Source organism: Lytechinus pictus, unplaced genomic scaffold (genome assembly GCF_037042905.1).
Source record: "Lytechinus pictus isolate F3 Inbred unplaced genomic scaffold, Lp3.0 scaffold_20, whole genome shotgun sequence".
NCBI classification, from domain to species: domain Eukaryota; kingdom Metazoa; phylum Echinodermata; class Echinoidea; order Temnopleuroida; family Toxopneustidae; genus Lytechinus; species Lytechinus pictus.
In genome coordinates this window covers 5,989,056-6,014,713 of record NW_026974141.1, presented here as the reverse complement: position 1 = coordinate 6,014,713, position 25,658 = coordinate 5,989,056, and the positions used below count along the sequence as shown (strand labels likewise).

The following is a 25,658-nucleotide window of genomic DNA, read 5'->3' as shown; positions in this document are numbered from 1 at the left end:
AAATCACCTTCACAATATTAAATTTGAGCATTCTAAAAGCATGAATCACATGTTGACATAGTTGATCATGATTTCGAACATGCTGTGAACAGTCACACTGCCGAGATGTCCACAGTGTAAACATATCTTTACACTCTTGAATTTGAGCCTTTTCATAGTGTAAATAATATGTTCACATTGTGTTTTTCCAGCAGGGTATCGACAACGTACATGGTTTTCTTGATTTAATACATACCAGTAGTTCAATATGTCTTTGATAGTAATTGTATTTTTATGTTCTTTTATGTTTTTTTTTATGTAGCCCATCACATTAATTGGTTCCGAATCCAAAGTGTATAATAATGGCAAAGATGTTGAAATTGAGATGGGATGAAACAAACTTTCCAGTTTACTAGATATATCGTTCAATGCATGTTTTAGTGATTGGCTTAATCACAAAAGGGTTACAGGAAGTTAAAATCGAAATTTTGAATGACTGGAAAAATCACACTGCCACACACAGATCCCGGGGGATGTCCCAGTAAGCTGGGAATAATCTGAGCACAGTGTATGTCTATGTGTGGCTGAGTGGGGTACACGCAGACACATACCTTGTTCAGATTATCCCCGTTTGCCGGGACTTCACCAGAATGGTTTGTGTGTGGCTGTATGATTGTTCCAGTCATATTCAATTTTGATGTTGATTTCCTGTAGCTTCTTTGTGATTGAGCCAATCACTAAAACATGTCCGTGAAGGATATGTGTAATAAACATGGGATCATGTTTAATCGCATCGTATTTTCATTGGTCTTTCTTTTGCCATTTGGTATTTGTTCTTATAAGCTTGACTAAAGTAAATATATATTTTCTCAGTATTAGATTGAATTATTACGCTAAAGCTAAGAATATCTCTGAGAACTGCTATCCTATCATCCCATTAATTATTTTTTTTATTCACAGCTCCCGTAAAATGCAACGCACCATACGTCCCAAGATATGCAACAATTCAGAACTTTCAAATGAGCTATGACTATAGTGATATAATCACTGTGACATGTGATGGAAGCTCCACTCAGTTTATCCTACAGTGTGACACGAACGGTCTATGGAAAGGGCAGGCGGTATCTTGTCCAGAACCTCCACAAGGTAATTAATGATAAATTCATCAATATTTTTACTGCAATAGTCATGTATTAGAGTTAATTTAGAGTCATTGTATTGGTAATGACATTGAGTTCAGATAAAAATAATATAGATATTTGTTTATATGGTTTTTTTGCAAGTACGTTGACACATTCGCAGTCTTTTGTTCTAGACCTCTCTTGGATAACAATAGGTGTTATGAAAATCAACACGTTTTTAAACACATAATATATTAAATTTTACTGCCCCTTTTTTTCCCTAAAAAAGTGTTCGGGCGTATTGTATCATTTCCTTTCATGTGCAGATCCTCGATAAAGAGATGAGGACATAAAGAAATGAAGTTAGGGAAATCTATTCTAATTTATATTTCATTTCATGTCCATTTAAATCCCCCATTTCCAAAATAGTTCCAAGACAATGCAATGCTCCTGCTATCCCGAGATATTCAAGTATTGAGGGACAACAATTGGCCTATAATGCTAATGACGAGGTGATTGTATCCTGTGACGGAGGTAGTTCTCAGTTCACCCTTCGATGTAACAATGATGGAATATGGACTGGACCAAATATCGCTTGCCCTGCGCCTGATCCGGGTATGTCTTTCCTACTTTAGTTTTTTCCCCGAAATGTATACATGCTTATTTTATGTATTAATTCATGAACATAGTTATGATAAATGTGTTAATGATAAATAGTTATGATTGATTTCGCTCAGGGCATAAGAAAGCCTAGCCTGCAAAGGGCATACAACGTAATTATAAACTCCAGAGACGTTGGCATTACAAACGAAACGTTGAACATTAGTTTTATTTTAAAGTGTGTTTTGCGCGCCTATTTATTGCCACCGAAAACTCCTTTGTAAATTTACTACATTCTACATTTTTTTGAAAATTTCAAAAATCACCAATGGTACCAATCTTACCCTGATAAACTTTCAATCCATTTTGTAAAAAAATATTTTGTTTAACTTGTTTTAACAATTTAGATGACATTAAATAGTAGCTGTGAGTGACAAGTTTAAAAAACGTGCTTAAAATTTTAAACAACGTTTTCATTGTGTATTACACCAAGTTTAAATTGTTTGAATATTCTCTAATTTTTTTTCTTCCATTAAATCGTATTGGCGTTTTGAAAACATACAGGTGCCTCTCATCAAACCTTCTGTAGTGCTCCGGTCATTCCCCGTCATTCAACCAACCAGAATCTTCGTCTCTCATACAAACCTAGCGATAGGGTTAACGTGACATGCGATGAAGATCATAGTTCCTTCCTCTTGGTATGTCGAGAAGGGTTATGGATTGGACAAAACATAGTGTGCAAGGAACCAGATGTAGGTATGTAAACCCCCACATTAGCGAGTTTTTGTTACAAGATGCTGTCACAACGCTCCACCGTTAGGCAAATATAAAACTGTATCCGGAGAGGCAAGCAATGTATTAACTAATAAGTCAATAGCAAATAAAAAAACTATGATTTTAAATTACAACCCCATTTTCGCAAAATATATCAATGATTTCTAATGAGCAAAACGAAACAAACAATATACAGTGCGTATCAAAAAAAGTTTACACTTAGAAAAAATCCTGTAAAATTATACATTTGTAATATCCTGACGATTTTTCCACATTTTAACATTGGTACAGATCCATTTGAGCAAATGACGATATAACTGTCGAAAAATAAGTCCGCTTGAGTGAGCACCACTTACTTTTGAAAAGTTAGCGAAAAATGATTTGTGCAGAACTTTGAAATAGTTATGCAGTTATCGTGACGATATTTGCTTTTAATACACTGAGCTGTGATTTACATGAAATGGCTAAGGTTTGATTTTCATTTTGTTAATCATTGTCAAGCTTGGAAAAAGTGTGGAGAAACAAGTATTAAATGAAAAATCAAATGTAAACCACTTTAAATGATAATAACTTAGAGAAAAAAATGTCAGAAATTTCTAAAATAAGCTTTTGTTCAGATTCAGTCATGTCCTCAGATACTTAATGTTGAAATATCAATTTGGGTGGCAAAATTGTTAGAAAATGCTTGAATGTATCCGTTTTATTTCAACTGACTGAAAGTGCAAGAGAAATGTTTAGCAGGGTAAGTTTGATTTCACCCTTTCCCATTGACACAGCTTGAAAACGAGCATTTCTGCGCAAACACAATTATGCGAGCTTTACAAAAATGGACAGTGCTCACTCAAGTGTAACATTCTGACAAATCTTTTACTTTCATTGGATAGAAGAGACCAAAACCCAAGAATACATGTGAAAAAATTACTCATATGTTGTATATTGTTTAATTCCCAGGGCTTTTTAAAGTGTAAACTTTTGTTTGATACACACTGTATATATATATATATATATATATATATATTCAACGATGATCCAACCCTGCCTAAGTTCCGCTAGCCACATCCCTTGGATTATCCGTTGGATCAATAAGTCTAGTCCTATTCGTATAACTCGATAACGAGTTTTCGAAATCCCACACCAGAACGAATTCAAGAAGTAATAAGGATTAACAAACTACCATCAGTTTATATAGATTGATAAAGTGAGCAAGAACGTCTTTCCTAATTGACGTTTTTCATTGTAACTTCCACTATCATGACTATGGCTTCCCTACATGTACTTCTGTATAGAATGCAACCCACCAATCATACCGGCTGTTTCATCTGTCGAGAATTTAAGACCTCGCTACAAGGTCGGCGACGAGGTCAACGTCACTTGCAACGGCGATTCTGATTGGTTCATTTGGGAATGTCACCGGGATGGTAAATGGCGGGGAAGGGCCATTGATTGCCCTATTCCAAGACCATCCCTTGGCCATGTTAGTCCCGTTCCAGGTATGTATTTGATCAATGCATTCGGCTTTCAAAATTATAATGTACCATAATATGCCATGAAAATACCATGAATAGACATCTATGCTGAAAAGTAGGTTGTGTTGTGTTAATTTCATTGTATATGCAACTTGTTTATATCAAATTACATCAAATGAATATTTTTCTTGTTAAATTGCTTAATATCTAAAAACTAATCAATATGTATCTATCATTATCATCATACACCTTGTTTGGAAACATCTCAGTACATTTACATAATTGAGAGGTTTCTCTTTTTTTCTTTACTAACCGAAAAAGTTAAAACAGTGGTTAGTTGACATGGTTATATATAACATGAAGCACCAAATATGATATGGAAAAAAAATTAGATTAAAACCCTTTTTCAAACCTTTTGGTATTTTGTATAGGAAATACTGCAGATAGAAAAGCCGAGGAGAGCAGAGGTTTCTTAACTACGGCCCTGCTTGTAACTGCGACGATCATTTTCGTTTTGGTGTTGATGTCAATGGCAGGCTTCTCGATCTTCGTGAAACGGTCAGTATTATGCTAATTAACCTTTATCATTATATATATATATATATATATATATATATATATATATATATATAGTATAGTAATAGGGTGGAGGGAGTTGCTTAGATCTTAGTTGTACAGACTGATTCCCCCTGAGGGTTCATCATACTGTCCGATCCCTGGAAAATGCATGGCCACCAATGTCATCTATGAAGCCGAGGTAGTGGCATCTAGGGACAGGAAAGTGTACATCGGGCTCACATCAACTCCATTCAAGACAAGGTATAGTCCGGGTTATAATTGAGCAAGGTGCCACACGGAAAAGGAGAAATTTTCATACAGTGCTTCTAGACCAGTTTTTTACGCTGAATATGAATATATGAGGTAACCAGGCTGTATCCTGAAAATTAACCCGTGAGGGCGCTTTTTTCAAAATGGCCGCCAAATTTTCAGAACATTTGAATTTTCGTACATAGATTTTGACATACACATTCCATTGCCACAAAATTAGTGTCATATGAAAGACAAATAAATTCCCTACAATTCGGTACTATTTATAGGTGATAAGTAGGTTATTTGGCTGAGATTTTTAGTAGAAAACTGCATTTTTTGTCATTTTTTCCCAAAAATTGTAAATTTTGCAAATACATGATTTTATATAATTCTAAAAAAAATGAATCAATTACCTTGAAATGTTCCAGAAAACTTTATTGATATACTATTATCATGTGGATGAAATTCCAACTCTGTATCATTCTTCTTAGCAAATTTATAAGGTATCAAACTTGAATACTTCAATTTCAGAAATTTCGCTTTTTGTATGCATTTCCATAGACTAATACGTATAACATGTACATGTATAATATGTATAGTTTGATAAAATTTAAATGCAATTATCTCCGCTTTTTAACCACTTGGAGAGTTAAGAGTAGGCTTTTCTCTATCAGCTACATAAAAAAAAATGTTGGCACATCAAGACCTGACCCTCTCACGGGTTAGGGGTGTTGAAGACACCCCCCCCCCCCCCCTTGCCCTTGGCTATATCATGTTGTTGTATATTGCCCCTTTGTTGGAAAAATCACTGTTTTTTTGAGCACCCATTGAAGCAAAAACAGGCATTTCTACTATACAGTACAGCCACTTTGATTGCTTTGAAACCACCTGGAGAGGAAAGAGTAGGCTTTGTTCTACCAGCTACATTCAAAGAAGTGGCACATCAAAGCCTACCCCTCTCGGGGGGGGGGGTGGGGAGGGCTTTTGCTTAATATTGCCAATTTATTCGAAAATTCACAATTTTGGACCCAACATTGAGGCCAAAAAGCGTTTGTGCTTTGTTATACACCCCATTTTATTGATTTGAAACCACTTAGAGAGAAAAGAGTAGAGTTTGTTCTACCAGCTACATATAAATAAGCGCTGGCACATCGAAACCTAGCCCTCTCAGGGGCTGTCTAAGTCACCCCCCCCCCCTATATCATGTATATTGCCGATGTATTGGATATTTTCACCATTTTGGATCACCCATTGAGGCAAAAGCGCGTTTCTACTATAGTACAGCCAATTTTCTTTTCTTGCAATGACTTAGAGAAGAGTAGGCTTTGCTCTATCAGCTACATATCAAGAAGTGTTGGCAAATCAAAGCCTATATCCCCTTCAGAATGTTCAGGGGGCTGTAGAATTTGCCCCACCAATTTTCGGTAATTGACTATTTGTTGAAATGTCGCCATTTTGGAGCCCCCATTGAAGCAAAAAGGCGTCTCTGATATATAATTCTGCCACTTTATTGCCTTGAAACCACTTAGAGAGGAAAGAGTAGGCTTTGCTCTATTAGCTACATATAAAGAAGTGTTGGCAAATTGAAGCCTATCTCCTTCTGGCGGCTGTAGAAGTTACCCACTAATATTCGGTATTTGGCTATTTGTTGAAATGTCGCCATTTTGGAGCCCCCATTGAAGCAAAAAGGCGTCTCTGATATATAATTCTGCCACTTTTATTGCCTTGAAACCACTTAGAGAGGAAAGAATAGGCTTTGCTCTATCAGCTACATAATTTTGTGCTGGCAAATAAAAGTCTACCCCCTTCTGGGGGCTGTCGAAATCACCCCCCTCACCCTTTGCGTTATTGCCTATTTATTGGAAATTCACAATTTTTGAGCCCCCATTGAGGCAAAAAAGTGTTTCTGGTATATAGTAGAGCCACTTCTTTATATGTAGCTGTGAGAGGAAAGCCTACTCTTTCCTCTCCAAGTAGTTTCAAGGCGGTTATAGTGGCAGAACTATATATCAGAACCGCCTTTTTGCCTCAATGGGGGCTCCAAAATGGTAAATTTTCCAATAAATAAGCAATAATGAAAAAAGGATGGGGTGATTTCAACAGCCCTCTGATGGGGATAGACTATTATTTGCGAGCATGTCTTTATATGTAGCTGTTAAAGCAAAGCCTAATCTTTTTCTCTCCAAGTGTTTTCAAGGGTGAAAAAAGGCAGAAACATAATCAGAAATTACTTTCTGCCTAAATGGGGGCTCCAAAATGGTGAATTTTCCAATAAATAGGCAATAATGCAAAAGGGATGGGGGTGATTCAACAGCCTCCCGGAGGGGGTAGGCTTTGCCAGCACTTCTTTATATGTGGCTGATAAAGAAAAACCTATTCTTTCCTCCCTAAATGATTTCAAGGCATGTTAAAATGGCAGAACTATATATCAGAAACGCCTTTTTGCCTAAATGGGGGCTTCCAAATGGTGAATTTTTCAATAAATATGCTATAATGCAAAAGGGATGGGGTGATTTCAACAGCATCCCGGAGGGGTAGGCTTTTCTTTGCCAGCACTTGTTTATATGCAGCTGATATAGCAAAGCCTACTCTTTCTTCTCCAAGTCATTGCAAGGCAATGAAATTGGCTGTACAAACGCACTTTTGCCTCAATGGGTGATTCAAAATGGTGTAATTTCCAGTAAATAGGCAATATACATGATAATAGAGGGGGAGGGGTCGACTTAGACAGCCCCTGAGAGGGATAGGTTTCGATGTGCCAGCGTTTCTTAATAATATGTAGCTGATAGAGCAAAGCCTACGCTTTTCTCTCCAAGTAACTGCAAGATTACGTAAGACTATAATTTACAAATTTTGAGGCACTTTTGCATTTCATAGTCTACCCTCGTGATGCCACAACTTCATTTCGAAAGAAGTTATGATAGGGTCGGAGGTGTCATGAATATTTAGTCAGGTTGTTGTCCCCAATCTTGGCAAAGAGAGCTTTGTGAAACGGATAGCGGACATGTAGCTCACTATCTCCAATTTAGTCAAGTACTTAGACTTATGTTGGTGTCGAGAAATGGGCCCCTTGCCTATATGAACTCATCAGCTCAACCTGACTTTGTTTACAGGTCCCTCTCTTGTCCTGTTTATGCACATATTGTTTTTAATGTATTTATTGTTCCATTATCTGCATGAACCCTTGTAAAGTGACCCCCTTTAATATTCTTCTATCGCTATCTTGAGTCATTTTATTGTTGGCTTATCCAGTCAGTCTGCAAGCCCCTGTGTTAATGAGCAAATGAGCAAGATTTATCCAAGTCCTCTCATGGCTGAATTCATGTCCCTGCAAAATCTCGTGAATTGTGAGACTTTCTTTCTCAAAGAATTTAACCACTTTCTCCTTGAGTAATATTGATTATTTTTGTACCATAGGAGAAAGTAAATGTTACTCTTTTATATTGGTTATTTCTTTTGAATGAAATATTTTGATAAATAAGTGAATTTTTGACCTGATAAGATGCCTCAAACAGAATTTTCTTCCCCTGTTTTCACTTGCAAATTGTGCAAAATTTTGTGTTATAGGCACAAACATTATTTATATCATCAGAAAGCTCAAAGTCTATACTTTTTATTCTTGATAAATAAGTGAATTTTTGACCTGAAAAGATGCCTCAAACATAATTTTCTTCCCCTGTTTTCACTTGCAAATTGTGCAAAATTTTGTGTTTTAGGCACAAACATTATTTATATCATCAGAAAGCTCAAACTCTATACTTTTTATTCTTGATAAATAAGTGAATTTTTGACCTGAAAAGATGCCTCAAACAGAATTTTCTTCCCCTGTTTTCACTTGCAAATTGTGCAAAATTTTGTGTTTTAGGCACAAACATTATTTATATCATCAGAAAGCTCAAACTCTATACTTTTTATTCTTGATAAATAAGTGAATTTTTGACCTGAAAAGATGCCTCAAACAGAATTTTCTTCCCCTGTTTTCACTTGCAAATTGTGCAAAATTTTGTGTTTTAGGCACAAACATTATTCATATCATCAGAAAGCTCAAACTCTATACTTTCTTACAATGTCACTCTTGATATGTGGCATCTTTTAGATGGGTCAGCAGCCAGCTCTTTCCATCAAGATGCAAGACGAGTTTTCTGAAATTTCTGAGTAACATAAAATCCAGAGTTCTGATTGGCTGAATAATGTTTTCAAAACAACAGGCGCTGGTAATTTGAAGAGATTACCACATGGTGAGTGTGGCCTTGCAGAGGCTTTAGTGTGGGGAACATTGGAATTTGCATGGGTGTGTGGTCTCTATGACCAATCAGAGCGCAGTATTCTTGCTTTTGAACTGCTAAATGTACTTGGCCTATGAAAAGCTGGCTGCTGACCCATCTAAAGTACCTCTTCTTTTAAAAATTATATCATATTAAAGCTATGATCTTCAGCTTTATCATGATCTAAAAATCATTTGTGCTCAAACAGAAATCAATAAAATGGGGTGTATAACAAAGCACAAACGCTTTTTGGCCTCAATGTTGGGTCCAAAATTGTGAATTTTCGAATAAATTGGCAATATTAAGCAAAAGCCCTCCCCACCCCCCCCCCGAGAGGGGTAGGCTTTGATGTGCCACTTCTTTGAATGTAGCTGGTAGAACAAAGCCTACTCTTTCCTCTCCAGGTGGTTTCAAAGCAATCAAAGTGGCTGTACTGTATAGTAGAAATGCCTGTTTTTGCTTCAATGGGTGCTCCAAAAAACAGTGATTTTTCCAACAAAGGGGCAATATACATGTACAACAACATGATATAGCCAAGGGCAAGGGGGGGGGTGTCTTCAACACCCCTAACCCGTGAGAGGGTCAGGTCTTGATGTGCCAACATTTTTTTTATGTAGCTGATAGAGAAAAGCCTACTCTTAACTCTCCAAGTGGTTAAAAAGCGGAGATAATTGCATTTAAATTTTATCAAACTATACATATTATACATGTACATGTTATACGTATTAGTCTATGGAAATGCATACAAAAAGCGAAATTTCTGAAATTGAAGTATTCAAGTTTGATACCTTATAAATTTGCTAAGAAGAATGATACAGAGTTGGAATTTCATCCACATGATAATAGTATATCAATAAAGTTTTCTGGAACATTTCAAGGTAATTGATTCATTTTTTTTAGAATTATATAAAATCATGTATTTGCAAAATTTACAATTTTTGGGAAAAAATGACAAAAAATGCAGTTTTCTACTAAAAATCTCAGCCAAATGACCTACTTATCACCTATAAATAGTACCAAATTGTAGGGAATTTATTTGTCTTTCAAATGACACTAATTTTGTGGCAATGGAATGTGTATGTCAAAATCTATGTACGAAAATTCAAATGTTCTGAAAATTTGGCGGCCATTTTGAAAAAAGCGCCCTCACGGGTTAATTTTCAGGATACAGCCTGGTTACCTCATATATTCATATTCAGCGTAAAAAACTGGTCTAGAAGCACTGTATGAAAATTTCTCCTTTTCCGTGTGGCACCTTGCTCAATTATAACCCGGACTAGTACGCAAACCACAAAGCAAGCATCACCAATCGGGGGATACGGCACCAAACTAAGCTCAGCGAGTACATATGGAGACTGAAGGATGAAGGAACGCCCTACTCAGTCAAATGGAGAATCGCAAGACTTCCGCAGCCCTACTAACCCAAAACAAAGAGATGCAACCTGTGTCTGTGGGAGAAGTACCAGATAATCACGGCCAAGAAAGCAGCAATGATAAACTCAAGAACAGAACTCATTTCAACTTGTAAACACAAGAGGACATTTTTACTTTCAGGTTATGGTTAACCATAGAACACCCCCCCCCCTTATGTGTCAAACCCACTCCACCCCAACATTACCCCAATTCTCCTTACTCAGTTTAAAGAATAGCTATTATCTGTTCACTGTAGTCATTTATCCCCCTTACATTGTGTATTTTGTTTGTTTGATTGACTGCACTAGAGTTATTATTCTCTTTAACTGTACTTTAGTTCAACATAAAATTTGATTTAGTTGCTGATGAACCCCTCAGGGGGAAACAGTCTGTACAACTAAAATCTAAGCAACTCGCTCCACCCTATTACTATACTACATGAAGCTCATATATGTAGATGTAGTTGAGCACTTTTCAGTAACTGTAGTTTCGTATAGTCATTATATATATACACACATATTTAATCCGCATATGAATAGTGCAAAACACCATGTTAAGAGTGTTCGACTACATAGGAGCATTAAACAAGTAGAAATTAGTTTAACTGAAGAGTGGGAGCAGCGTTCTTGCTGTTCCTACGAAACAAATCTGTAGTGCATGGAGTTACACTAATTTCTACTTGTTTGTTTGTACATATATATATATATATAAATATACACACACACACACACACACGCATATATATATATATATATATAGTGTGAAAGAAATGGATGAAGAGAACAATGGTAGGCGTGGCTTAAATCAAGGTTCCCCAGAGCTATCTACCCTTTTTGGAAAAATTGGTGATGCCGAAAAAATGTCTCTGCCGGGAATCGAACCCGGGCCCCCAGCCGGGTTCGATTCCCGGCAGAGACATTTTTTCGGCATCACCAATTTTTCCAAAAAGGGTAGATAGCTCTGGGGAACCTTGATTTAAGCCACGCCTACCATTGTTCTCTTCATCCATTTCTTTCACACAATATTTAAATAAAAGAGTTGCCAAAGCTGTATTACATGTATAACTTTACACACATATATATATATATATATATATAGGCGAAAAAATGACAAGACGATTTGACGTTGCTGTAGACCACAAACTAATCCGAGCTTTCGGCCTTAGGCCTTCTTCATGGGTTCTGGGTCTTTGGGGTCTTTCAGGTTGACTCGGAGGTGTGCAGTGTCGTGTGTTCGGTTTTTGGTGTGACGTAGAATTCTATATGTATATATATATATATATATATCAGCATAATCGAAAGTCATTTATGTATGTATATATGTATAATATATATATAAACTCCTCAAAAAAAAATTGGAAATCTGACTTTGATCGATATTCCCTCCTCGGTTTTAGTAAATATCAATGTGTAACTAATATCAATAGAAAGATCATTTAATGTTCTTTAAAATGGTACCCTTCATGTTATGATTATGGTTCACATGAAGGTGCAGTGCCTTGAAATGTGGGGCAAGGTAAAAATTAAAGAAGTTGCAAAATGACACAATATTGAAAGTTAGTGAGTTTTTCGTTTTTCAGCTGTTTGTTTTAATTGTTTTCATGCACCTTAACATCAACATTAACATGGAATCAAATACACCTCTGCACAAGCAAACACACAACAAACAAACACACGTGCATAGGTATTTCAAACCACGACTCAAACCATGTTATCTCCCAGAATGAAGAAGCAGGGGCTTGATTTGAATGGATTTTCTTCTCTATTGACACAGACAAAAGAATCATGTTCTGTATTAACCCTTCATCACTATTTCTGCTCGTTTTGCAGCTTTTCAATTCAGACCTCACCCAACGCTTTTGAATCATGGTCTTTGCGTTTTGGTATGGTCATAACAAGCATGGTATTATTTTAAAGAGAATTAAATGATCTTGTGAATGATGTCAAATATGCATTGTGTAGAATTGGGAGTTGGGAGAAATTAATGGCCAAACTCAGATTTCCTAACTTTTTTGAGGGGTTTGTATATATATATATATATATATATTGATATATATAACTTTCGATTGGTCTGATTTGGTAATAATCTAATTACAGAACTTTTGAAATTAGTTTTCTTGAATGGTTCGTCGAGTGTTCATGTTCAGTGCGGATTTACTCAACCCAATTGAAATGTCATGCAGTTATAGGTTTATGAAACAACCACTGAAAATAATGAACGTTTTTTTTCCTGAGATATATATTTGAATTATAAATATTTGTTAGCAATATCATAAAATTAGACAATGCTCTTTCCATTTACTCTGACTAATACCCGAAAACAATTTTGATGCAAGTCTTTGCAATATTCGTTCGTTTGTATGATTTACTGATGTGTTAAAAAAATAAAATAAAAACTACCTCACAACACACAAACAAACTGTCCAGGTTGGTTTTCTCAGTCTCAATACTATAACGTACTAACATTATTGGGTTTTTCTTTTCATTTCATTTTTCTCTTTTTTCGTGGCAGTCGGGTCCATTCATCCTCGAACGAATACCTGCATGATAAAGACCGGGGACCACTCCCCGACGTCCCGTCGGGATACGCAGGTTACATTGCAGGTGACAAGTCATTGTACACGGAACCCTACCTCAAACCAGACCGCAACACTCATAACTACGAGGACTATGATACCCCACGTTAAGCTATCTTGCTCGAATCGGCATCGGCGATGACAATACGTTGTACGAAAAGATAAAGAAGAATGACGAAAAAACATGATTACAAAACGGAATATTTACGCAAAGAAACATAAATGATATGAGAAAAAAAAATAGATTACTTAAAATCCTCTCTGTTTTTGGTGATGTGTTTCATTCCTACTATTCGGAGAAATTTCATATTGATTTGTTTGTATTAATACATTTTAGAAGTAACTTGCATTTTGTTGCCATGCTTATGAATAATTATTTTATACATCAAATCTCCAAATTAAGCTATTCCGGTTAAAATCAAAATCATCTTAATTAAATGTTAACAAGGGCTTCATATTACATGTACTTAAGTAATCAAATATTAAACCTAAATTCAAATATGAGGAACAAAGACTTGGACAATCTGAAACAATCTTTTATCAGTAATGCATTGAGTTGAGTCGAAATAAAATAAACCAAACTTGAACTTGAACTTGTTCTTTTCGATATAAGTGAAATAAAAACAAAATAAATGCGAGTATTGATCTTGCTTTGTATGTGTGTTTGGATCTCCTGTTGATATACAGACATTGTAAATATGCGCACATAAAAAAATGGTATCTGAGTATTTCAAGCGATAGCAAAAACGATTTTTATACCGTAATGTAGTAGTTCTTTTTAGATGAACAGTCGTAATGACTTTCATTACATATATTCATTGCAGTTGGTTGGGGAGAATAAAAGCTTTCAAAAGATGTGTTGAAGATATCAAGCTATAATCAAACTCTTTATTCATACATTAATCAGATGCTAAGACACGATAGTTTTATCTATATTCAAATATTAGTTCTTGGTATGTATTTATCAAGCGCCTGTAACTTATTGCAATATCATTTATCACTGTTGATATTTCCTTGAAATATGTTTTTTATCAATATTGGTTATAGTTAAATATTGAGTATAGTTTCCTAGTGGTAAAAAATTCGATTTTTTTTTAATTTTTATTGTTTTCTTGCAAAAGTATCGGGCCCATTTTAAATGTGATTTATGTGAGAACTTATTTTCACAAGGCCTCTGTGCTTTTCTTCTCAAGTTCTCTTTCATTCAATTATGATATTTAATCAAGTCAATGTTTTGTTTATGTATAATATGTTTTACTCTGTATAATTTTATGCATTTATAATTTGTTTGCATTGTACATGTGTTTTTTTAACCTATTTGACTTTGAATGAATAAAGAATTGAACTGAATTGAATAATCTGGAAATATGTTGTTCTTCTGGAATTGATGGAATTAAGAGAGAAACAATCAAAAAAATAAGAAGAAACTGTAGTTCATTGTGTCGTGATTTTCAAGAAAGCGTCGGAGTAGCTGAGTAAAATTGATAATCTCTAAATCATCACATTTGAACAATAATCAAAATAGAAATTAAGTTCTAAAATTATTTGAAATCATAACATGTATTTCCCGTTTCTTCACTTCCAAGCTGGCAGTTGATATTAACTGAAATGTTATAATCATCAAGTCGGCAAAGCCTCTTGTTGTCAGCTATGACTAAGGGAAAATCAATTGATACAGAAATATAAAATTGTACTAATGAAAAAAATATTGTAATGAAAGTTTCTTAGTTTATGAACTCTTTGCACGCTGAATTAATTTTGGGGGATGAAAATTACAATTGTTTTTATGTTATTTTCTTTGAATCAAGATTTTCATTAAAAAAGAAATTGATACTAATGATTGTTATATAGATGTTGTCCAAGAACTTTTGCCAATTATTAGCTTCTCTAATATCAAGTTAGGGGAGAAAACTAATTATTACGATTTTTAAAATTTAGTTACACGAACGTACGAAATTGTAACATCAGTGTGCAAAGGGTTAATCTCCTCCCTCCTATATTCCACCCCCTCAAAAAAGGTAGTAAAATACAATGATGAGAAATCATATATTTATGATGCCATATACTCATAGCGCGCACAGAGACTTAAACGCAATTCTCTACCTGTATTTTCTCAACACATTTTGGCGTATTTTTGCAGGCGTCTTTTGTGTGTGCATGTTCTTTACTTTAATCAAACTCTTTCGTGTGTTGCACCTTTGACGTTCTTGCCGTTTATCTTTTCTTCTTTACGAACTGGAGGTCAAACTGTCAGACGGCAGTTGGAATCAACTGATCTATATGTTTATCATGTAAGCCACAAGTCAAACCCAATTACTTTATCATCAGCTTGGATTCAGTAAACTCAATGATGGAATACCTTTAAATATACCACCGCGATCTACATGACTATAGTGTTCAGGTGTGCTTACGGGATTGCGCATCTCCGAATCTACACATTATCTACTACAAAAACATACCAAAATATTCGTCGGATGCCACAAACCAGGTGAGACGTTTAAAGATGATGTTGTGATCGTGAGTAAGTAAGAGGAACACTCTTGACTCAATCTCGAGCAATATAATCTTTAGCTCAAGATATATCATTTGGTATCCACGAAGACCGCAGTCGGGTTATGTTATATAGTTAGCTGAAAAAAAAGAAATGATAATAATAATGGAATTAGCATTATACCAAGCAAAAAATAACTGTAATTAATTGAACAGCGTTGAAAGCGGCACCCCTGTCCATAATTGTCCATTGCTAAATAAACAAAAACATATTTGTTTGAGTTTGCACCCAGAAAAAAAATGTGTGTGCAACTGGTGAAAAAGGCGTGACATCAAATGTCCGACTCTCCTCTCATATATACGAATATGCCTTTTGTATGCGTATGACGTCAACATCTCATGGCGCCATTCATCAGAGGCTATAGGAATGCGAAGAAACAAAAAAGTCAGACACGCGTCAGCTGCGGATCACCTGGGGTCCGTTGCAGAAAGAGTTGCGTTTAAACGCAAGTCAAAATATCAATCGCAAGTCCGAAATACGCGCTGTTGATTGGTTGAAAATCAAGTTGCGCATGATTTTTAGAGTTGCGATTGATTGCAACTCTTTCTGCAACAGGCCCCAGTGCATGCAAGATGTCGAGTGGCTTCAGCCTCTAAGATGGTTGCGCGATGACGTAAACTAAAATATATAAAAATCCCTCACACGTGTTTAACAACTATCAGAAAGTATAATTTCCAGTTGCTTTATAAGATAATCCTAATCAGCAAAACAAGCTTAATAGCATTTTACCATCAGGCAAAATTCCAATAGATCCTTAGATCATTGGTGTAAAACCCTGAGGTGTAGGACAAATACGAGGGAGCGAAGCGAGCAAGGGAGATTATTGACCTTTTTCTACTTAAAAATTATTTCAAATATTTTGACATCTTAACCAGAAATTGTTTACATGTGTTAACGCCCCACCCATTAATTTACTTTATCAATTAATCAATGAATTTACTTATTTATTTATTAACCTCCTCAATGGAAATAAATTATCATCTTACTCTCGCCTAGAAGTAATGAAGGGGAGGAAATAAATATCAACATTCCCCCTAAAAATTGTCCTTTAAGAAAGAAAGAAATCGGCAAAATTAAACAATACAGAAGTAATCAGATTTTATCTACGCTTATTTTCCCTAATCATTAAACATTGAGAAAAAAATAATTAATTGTATTTAAAGTGATTATTTCCTCTTCACATTATTAGGCAAGTTAATTAAATGATCAATGAAATAGTCAACTAACGTCAAGCGGCCAGATGGCAGTTCAAATTAACTGGTGAACTGTTTTGTTTTCAATGATGCAAGATAATTCGAATATCAATGAAATAGTCAATCAACGTCAAGCGGTCAGACGGCAGTTGGAATGAACTGATGGACTGTTCTCTTTTCAATGATGTCTGCATACACGCTCCAAGTAGGCAATCTATTAACTTCTTCATCAAATTGGATACGGTGAGCAAAATGGTGGGATCTCTTTCAAATATACCAGCTCGTACGACATGACATTCGTGCTCAATTGTGCTTACTCCTTCCTAATCTCCAAATCTACACAGTCATCATCTACAACATCCCAACATATTCGTCGGATGTCACAAACCAGGTGAGACGTTAAATGTTTAATGGCGAAATGCAGTTAACGCAGAAAACATAATCAAAATTACTTACGCAACTCCCTTGAAGCTATCCGCAATAGATTCGGCCGTGTAATCCACTCGAGTGGCAGTTGGTGTGCACTGTACTTTTACAAAAATATGTACCCCTAGACTTTGATACAAAATATTTTAATAGCATGTGTGATAATTGGATCGAACCTAGTAGGATCTCTATTTACATCACAACACGCTCAGTATGACAAAGATGTATCTTTCTTTTATTCGGTATTTTGATAAACCAGAATCAACACATGTTGCATCTCAGCCAATATGAAATCTTCGTCGAATGCCACAAACCAGGTGAGACGTTTTAAATAACGAATATAAAATGGACGAACAACTAAAAAAAGGTGGCTGAAATATGGGAAAAAACTAATGGCAAGCCTGTTTTACTTGGGGAAAATAATAATCACATTCCTATTAAGACTTTTTCTTTCGACGCTGCACGATGTCCGATTATTTTTTTTATAAATCAACCTTTTTACGTCAAAATGCCAAAAAGAAGTTGGAGGAGTATGTGTGAGCAATAATAAGACACTATTGTCGCTACCATGTTTGTTATGAAAATGACATAAAAATATGAATGTATCCATTTTATGTTAAATACAATGATAGTGGTTCAATTACGCAGTGAGAATGCAGCCATTTTAAAACTCGTTCATGGTAAAGTTGCGCTTTGTTCTTCAAAAGGGCAATGAATAAGGAAAAAAGATTGAAAATAATTTCATCAATCCCTAGAGAGGATTGGGGTTATTAAATGCTGCAAGATGGAGAAAAATTCCCCCACGCATATAATTACTGAATAGTATTTGTTAACTTTTATAAAGCAAAATATTACTTAAGCCCATAATAAAATTTCCGTTGGTTCGAAGAAAATATATTTCATACCTCAGCTCGACCACTATGGCAAAAGTGTACCATTGCGCTTACGAAATCGTCGACCACCAAAGCTGCCGGTTTTCTACAATGCAAACCCAATGTCAAACATTCGTCGGATGCCTAAAACCAGGTGATGCGCTGTATAATTTAATACAATTATGGTTGGATGTGTTGTTTTATTCACGATATTAGGTCGAAAATACCGAGATTCTTTATGTAATATTAACAAATTTTGTGCTACGTAATACTTTTATTTCCATCTTTCATTGTTACTTTTTTTAATGCAGCTGCATCAAGAATGTTATTGTCATAATAATTGTCAAGGGCCCTGTCATGATACAATTAACAAAGAAATATCCCCCTTATTATGTAAGGTCTGATTTTAAACCTGTCAGGACATTGATAAGACAAAATAGAATAGGTGGCTATCATTGTTGCTATCAGAAATTGCCATCTTGCGCATCATGCGCAAGCTATGGTAAATGTAAAATTCATTTGTTGAAATCAGGGGCGGATCCAGCTTTCGCAAATATATATTTTTTCCGATCCGCCGTTAAAAGCTGATATTACTGTTGTTGTTTTGAGGTTGTAGTTCTTACTAAAGACTAACGGGTTATCATAATCTTAGCTTTATTTTTACACACAAGCTAGGGAAGTATTTTTTTTCATAAGGCCAAATAAAATAATGCTAGCTAAATACGATTTATTCTTTTGCAATTTATCCTGACTATTTCAATTAAACGATTGATGCTAGAGAAAAGCAGGAGCTAAACCAAAAACGTAGACATGCTAAGCAGTTTTGGTAACTATGAACAGAGTGGGTATTTGAGTAAACATCTAATGCGAGGGCGAAGCGCGAGTTAAAAATTTGTGATACTGCGACCAAAAATTGGACATTCTAAGCATTTTATGTAGCCATGAACAAGATGGGTATCCTGATTGATTGGTTGATTGATTATTTATTTCCATGCAAAAAATGATCATTTCACGGTGAAATAACAATAAATAATCATTACATGGGAGGGACAGTCATAAGCACAAAGGCTTGAAAAATGACGCCCCTCAAGAAAGAATACGGCCCTAACTATAAATCAATATAAGTCCATAGTTAGAAATTGCAATAAAAGTAGGGCCAGAAGGAAAACACATCAAGCATGTTTAGAATAATCTAATGATTATAACACTATCTTATGATGATAATATACAAATAGCGAATATGTATGATTGCGATGGTGCGAGATTTCGCATGAGGTGAAAGAAAGATGCTCTATTCAACGAGGTGTGAGCCGAGTTGAATAGAGCGTTTCTTTCTTTCACCGAATGCGAAATCTCGAACCATTGCACGAATAAGAATATTCGCTATTTGTGTTGTACAACGCCTCGGAATTTTGCGAAAATATGAAAAAACTAAGAGTTTATCCCTATAGTAATCTATGAAAAGGGAGCAAAAATACCGAAAGAAGAAAGCAAAATCCCACAAGCGCACATGACCTTGGGCAGCCTTGCGCATTTAGCCAGCTGGCTTATACGCGTATTGTTTATTTTTACCGAGCGCAATGAATTAAATCGTATTGTGACGTCACCTCCTAAAGCCGTGCAACGGTACATTTTGGATGGTACGTCTTTTGTGCAACGGTACGAATGTTTGACATTCAGCCTCCTATTTGCTCGCGTACAACAAGCTAAGTAGGCGTTGTACAACACTATCCGAACAATTGATGCCAGCGAAAAGCGCAAGCTGAAAATAGTAGGCATTCTGACCTAAAATTTTGACATTATAAGTACTTTGGATAATCATGAATAACAGAATAAGGTGGCCAACTACCTAAACATTTGACGCTAGATCGAAGCGCGAGCTTAAAATCTTTGACATTTTGACCAAAGATTTGGTCCATTTCTAAGCAATGTTTGTAATCATGAATACGATGCGTACCTAACCAAACATTACTTATTCGATATTGCAAATATGGACATAGTATAATTTCTAGACAAAGGATTTTGACCAATATGATACCAGCCTCTACATTATTCTTTACGATATCGTAGATACTTCGATTCCAAAAAAAAAAATTACCTTTTTCGGTAAAGGGTCTTAAATGTCCAAAATGTTTAAGCTTATCCTTCAAAATATACCAACTGCATTTATATGTTAACTTCCACTTGAACTGTAGGAGTTTTTTTTTTTGAGGGGGGGTACGAAAAATATATAATTTTTAATGACTTTTTTTGTCCTGGGTTAGGTATTGTTTTTGTTTGTTTTCTTTAAAAAATGTGATTTATGACAATTTTTTACTTTATTTGTATATTGATTTAAGATGTGAATATAGATAATCTTCAGAAATGCAAATCCTACAACAGCTTTTAAATCTTAAAAAAGAACACGCAAGCATTTCTGAATCCGGTCGTAATTGTTTTACCCCCTCCCCTCCAAAAAAGATAGTAATAACAATAAATTAGTGGCATAATAAAAAAATAATTAGACATTCTTTTAGATACTGATAAAAAAAATCGCGCCGTCAGCACTCTCCCGCTGCCCTGTACAGGCCACTGTAATCATCACTGCTGCTGCCATCCCCGAGAGTAGAGCACTTGATATCCTAATTGTATATAAATGACAAGAAAGTAATTTACTTATACATATCAAAAGGTCCGTCATGCGAGTCCGTCGGTCTAACGCATTACAAAGTCAGAAAAAACCAATGTGACCAAATTCAGAATCAATGTTTCCTTTCGGTTGACGAGGTTATCGACAATCCCAGTCCTACACTCATAACAGGTTTTATGATTTTCAAAAACCTATAAACGAACATCCTCTATTATGCTTGCATGTTCGAAGTCAGTTACTTTAAGCTGGCGAGTCTAAATTAAAAAAATCATCCCAGCCTGCTGGTTTATTAATTCAACTCTTTGATTGGCACATCGCAGCCCGAAATTTGAAACTTAGTGCCACATGTAATGAACTTTGGCATAGACATTGTAATGTTCGAACTTAAACCGAGCAAGGGCTGATGGAGACATTACAGGTCGATCCGAGACGTAAATAATTGATTGATTGATTGATTGAGTGATTTTATTTCTCATGATAAAAAACAATACAAAATATATACATTCCAAATATAAAACGTTAATAATTGAATTACATATATAGTAATCAGGTACATGAATTTGAGATTATAAAAACTTATAAGAGAAATATGGGAAAAACCAAAAAGCTACAAGGAGCTTGAAAGGGGTTATTCCCAATTAAAGAATACGATTGCAGAAATACATATACATAATGAGATATGCTTGAAACACGTCTGTCAAAATTGCATAGCGCACCCCCCACACACACACTCGTGCTTCCCCATGCCTTCCCAATTGCTTGCCAATTTAGTACATCACCTCTCGCAGTTTGACTAGTAACTGTAGCTTTCCACACCCCCGAGGCTGCTCTTCCCGTACCCTAACAAAAAAATACCAAGTATTCTTCGGATGTCACAAACCAGGTGAGGAGTAATTTGAAGAAAAAAAAACAGGAGCAAACAGGTGGCTATCCCTCTAAATATGCGAATATCTTGGATCATTCATTTTATAGCTTTCACGGACAGTGGTGTCATGTCAAAGTTTTGTAGGTTCAAAAATTGATTAATAACCAGCTGTAATTATATACATATATGTTGCACTGACGAGTGGTGGGGATTGATTAGGGGGGGGGGGTGGGGTGGTCCTGAAAGTTAACACGCGGAACTAATCGTGGTTGTTCTAGAATTGTTAGAATTTAAGGGTTAACACCTTCTCCCCAAAACTAACAGCAATGATGTTGCAATTCTTTGTCATAATATTATATTTTACTATTTATTATTATTATTATTATTATTATATTATTATTATTATTTTGATGCTTAGTTCCCGGTACTTGGGAATTATCGTGGTTGGGTCTTCAAGCCTTATTCGAGTAAATTGCGCATTGCCCACGTGTCGCTTACACATACCATTATATTTTTCCAACATTAGGAAATTATACATTATTGTTCCTTGCCTCTTACTGCCTTATAAATAATGATAATTAATACAATCTTCAATATTATACTGACCTGCAGTCATGTTTTCATGACTTAGATCGCTTCGATTCTATTCGCCCCTCCTGACGTCATTATTAGCCAATCCATCAAAAATTCAATCTTATTCATCCATAGAGACTCTTTCGAATCATTTTGCTGTCACGAGCTACTTTCAAAGTCAATGATGAGGGTTTCGTTCTATCCTACACCTTCTGTGTTGATAAGTTGCTCAACTTGAGTTAAATGACACTTAGTTCAATCCGAAGCTCTTCCCCCAACTGATAACAATTTAACATGGAGTGATATTGACGGATCTAGGTTTGGAGACGGTTCATCCATATGTAAAAGAAAACGAAGCCTCAAAGGTATACGATACATATAAATATCAGCCCGATCACTACATGACGATTGTGTATAATCTTGCTTTTAACGTACGCAACACAGGCATCGATTGTGCACGTATGATCCAATGTCAAACACATACCAAGCATTCTTTAGGTGCCACAAACCAGGTGAGATTGATCAAACTCTTGAAGAAAGGAATATCTTTGGATTTATACAAGGTTTTACGATGACTTAAACATTGTTAATGTAATGTGAATAACTGTCTACGTGACTCTACGGAACGCTTACTCTTAAAAGATTCAAAATCTAAGTCAGGCTTTAAGTACTGTAATAACCATAATATTTATTAAAGTTTCAGTTTCGAAAATGTTTTTTTTTTTCATACTTACAAATCGACTTTGAACAAGATTCAACAGGGTTTATAATTACCGTATTCCAAAATTGCTGCTCCTCAAACCAAATAGCCTGTGATTAATTAGCAACATGCTTGTAATCTGCCAAGCTTTCAATTAAAAATGTGCTTACGAAAAAGGAAGGAAGTCAATATAATCGAATGGTGGGTGGATGTGTTTACTAATCATTTATTTCCTAGAGAATCGGTCACGGAAAGAAAGTACATTATCAATTACAAATATTCTAGAACCTGCCTATTGTCATGATTGTATTACGGCGGCAGAGGAGAACAACCAATGCCAGAGCTACATTTGTTTGTCTAACATCCAACTCTCAAACGCGTTCAGCCGGCTAAAGAATCATATTTCCATATACACTTGAAGATTTAATTAACACTCGACCTGTCTACGCAGCTGTTAATATCTCATCAATAACCAAGGAAATAAAAGCATTTACAAGAGCTTAACTCGCCGGCTTTCTTATGGACGGGAAGATAGCATACTAGGACATGTAGGATGCATTGAGTTGCAATGCTACTTTACATAAATCTTTTTCATGGCTGGAGGACCGGCAAGGGAGGTGGGGGTGTAGCCTGTGACTCGTATAATTATGACTAGTTCTACACTGTTAAAAAAACTTGATCTTACAGAAAAACCAGAAGATTCTGCAGAAAGCAATAACAGAATCATTCTCTAAATTCATAAAACAGGAATTTTTCTGCAATTTAACAGAACCGGGGTCCGTTGCAGAAAGAGTTGCGTTTAAACGGAAGTCAAAAAATCAATCGCAAGTCCGAAATGCGCGCTGTTGATTGGTTGAAAATCAAGTCGCACATGATTTTTAGAGTTGCGATTGAATGCAACTCTTTCTGCAACGGGCCCCAGGTCTGTTTAAAAAGGGGAAAAGGCTGTTTTATTTATAGTTTAATCTATTTTTTTTTCTTCTGATAAACCATGATTTTCCAGTTCTCATCTATGCCTTGATCAGCATGACGATTCTTTGGTCAGGAAACTTACGGCAAAGAACCTGCAATGTTAGTCTGATATCTGGGCGTCAGCAAAAAACACTGCAGTTTCATATTTGCAGAACAATCTGCCGGTATATAGCAAATTATGAACCACGGGGTTTCGGGCAGAACATTCGTCTCACATTAATTATTTCTTGAAAGTATTCGTTGGTATGGTTTAAGCACGGAACATAGATTTGATGATAATTTTCGACTGAACGTTATGTTTCGTGGTAATGGCAGGTTGTATCAATTTTTACACAGAATGGTTTGAGACTTTCAGTTGCCATTATTTCACCTTGTTTGAGTAATGATGAATTGTGATCATTGACTAAAGCTGCATGCTACAAGGCGAACGTATGACAACAGCATTTGAAAATGGAAATATAATGCAAAACCTGGCAACTTCTTACAAATAATCTTGATCCTGCGCATAATGCTGGATTACATGTCTTGTATTAACTAATGGGATATCATTGACCATGGCAGTTCGTTCAAAATGAATGTGGTGGAAGATTACATATACGTAGTCTAAGCTGAACATCTAAGCTGTGTCACGTTTCGTTCATATTCATCCCAATACCAAGCATTTGTCGAATGCCATAAACCAGGTGAGGCGTTTTATTTGAATGATGTTAATCGTGTTGGCGGGTAACTGAAAAACCTACAATAATCATTAATATGTTCAAACAATCAAAATGTTCATGGTTGAAAGAGAGATATGGACTCTGGTAGAGAGGATAACACACAAACATACATTTAGGCAAATTTTCTCCGAAATTGCATAAGAGCTGGCCAACGCCATGCTTCTCGTGTCATGCCAACACCATGTTTCCCATGTTCTCTCTGTGGTTTGCTTCTGACATTTAGACAAAATGTACATCTCCCTATAAATTTGTTCAATACCTGGCCAAAACATAAATCATCTGGCAAACGCTCATTGCTGCAGCACCTGAGTGCTGAGAATGAACTTCACTTTGGTTTTATCACTCTAAACACCCATTTGGCACAACCTGGATCACATGGCAATTCAAACCTTCTCTTGTGATATTATTCGTTGGTACTGTATGATCATACACTTGTTTCAAAACAGAGTATTGCTGAAGCTCTGCAGCAATCACTGTTGCGGTGACAGGAAAGGTACTGTCTACAACATTGGCTACTTAGATGCTACCTTGTGTACCGTCACTATAATCTTCGTGAGGCAAACGCGCAGTTGTACTGCGAAATAAGCATTGTCTATCGCTGCATTATTGATGATTTCATTGTCGCAAATGATGACTTAGGACACCGAAATGAAATAGCGGCTTGTGATCAGTGATGAGCTCCTACACCGTAGCCAAATGCATCACGTGATCCTCAGCCCACGCCTGAGAAAAAGTACATTGGTTAGCATTCGTTTGCATTTCAAATATGTTTCTTGTTGCCATTTCCACCATTTTCAGTCATGTTCTTGATGTGAAGCGGGGCTAACACTGATGCGCAATCAGGTAGAAAAAGCAACTGAAACTTTCCCTAAAAAATGATCTAAGCTCGGTCATATTCTTTGGCTTATGAGCATCGATGATTGGATCAATTTTCTATTTGACAGCTTGAAGCCCCTGTGAGCTTAAGTTCAACCTTAGAACACCACTTTCTACAAAGGCACCCATGCCCCGTTTTTACCTTCATGTTGTGATCATATAAACGATTTAGCACTTGTGCCAGCATATCGAGATTCTAATCCTCTGTGGATGTAGCTATCGTTACATCATACTGACTACAGAACCTTGAACCTAGAATAATCTTATCCATTGCCGCTT

The 25,658-nt window shown here is 35.9% G+C and overlaps 1 protein-coding gene and 1 long non-coding RNA gene across 2 annotated transcripts in view; both read left to right on the top strand.

Annotated features, from left to right (window-relative positions):
* The first annotated feature begins 1,529 nt into the window (after positions 1-1,529).
* LOC135157873 (uncharacterized) lies at positions 1,530-3,959 on the top strand. The gene is made up of 3 exons (XR_010296791.1): positions 1,530-1,715; positions 2,265-2,456; positions 3,761-3,959. It is a non-coding gene; the product is annotated as an uncharacterized LOC135157873 (long non-coding RNA).
* Positions 3,960-10,402: 6,443 nt separating this feature from the next.
* The window catches only part of LOC135157949 (uncharacterized), a 62,264-nt gene continuing 47,008 nt past the window's right edge, over positions 10,403-25,658 (top strand). Inside the window, exons 1-2 of the mRNA XM_064115155.1 lie at positions 10,403-10,539; positions 12,940-13,109. Coding sequence (XP_063971225.1) covers positions 10,403-10,539; positions 12,940-13,109 — 307 coding nt within the window. The remainder of the gene's footprint in view (positions 10,540-12,939; positions 13,110-25,658) is intronic.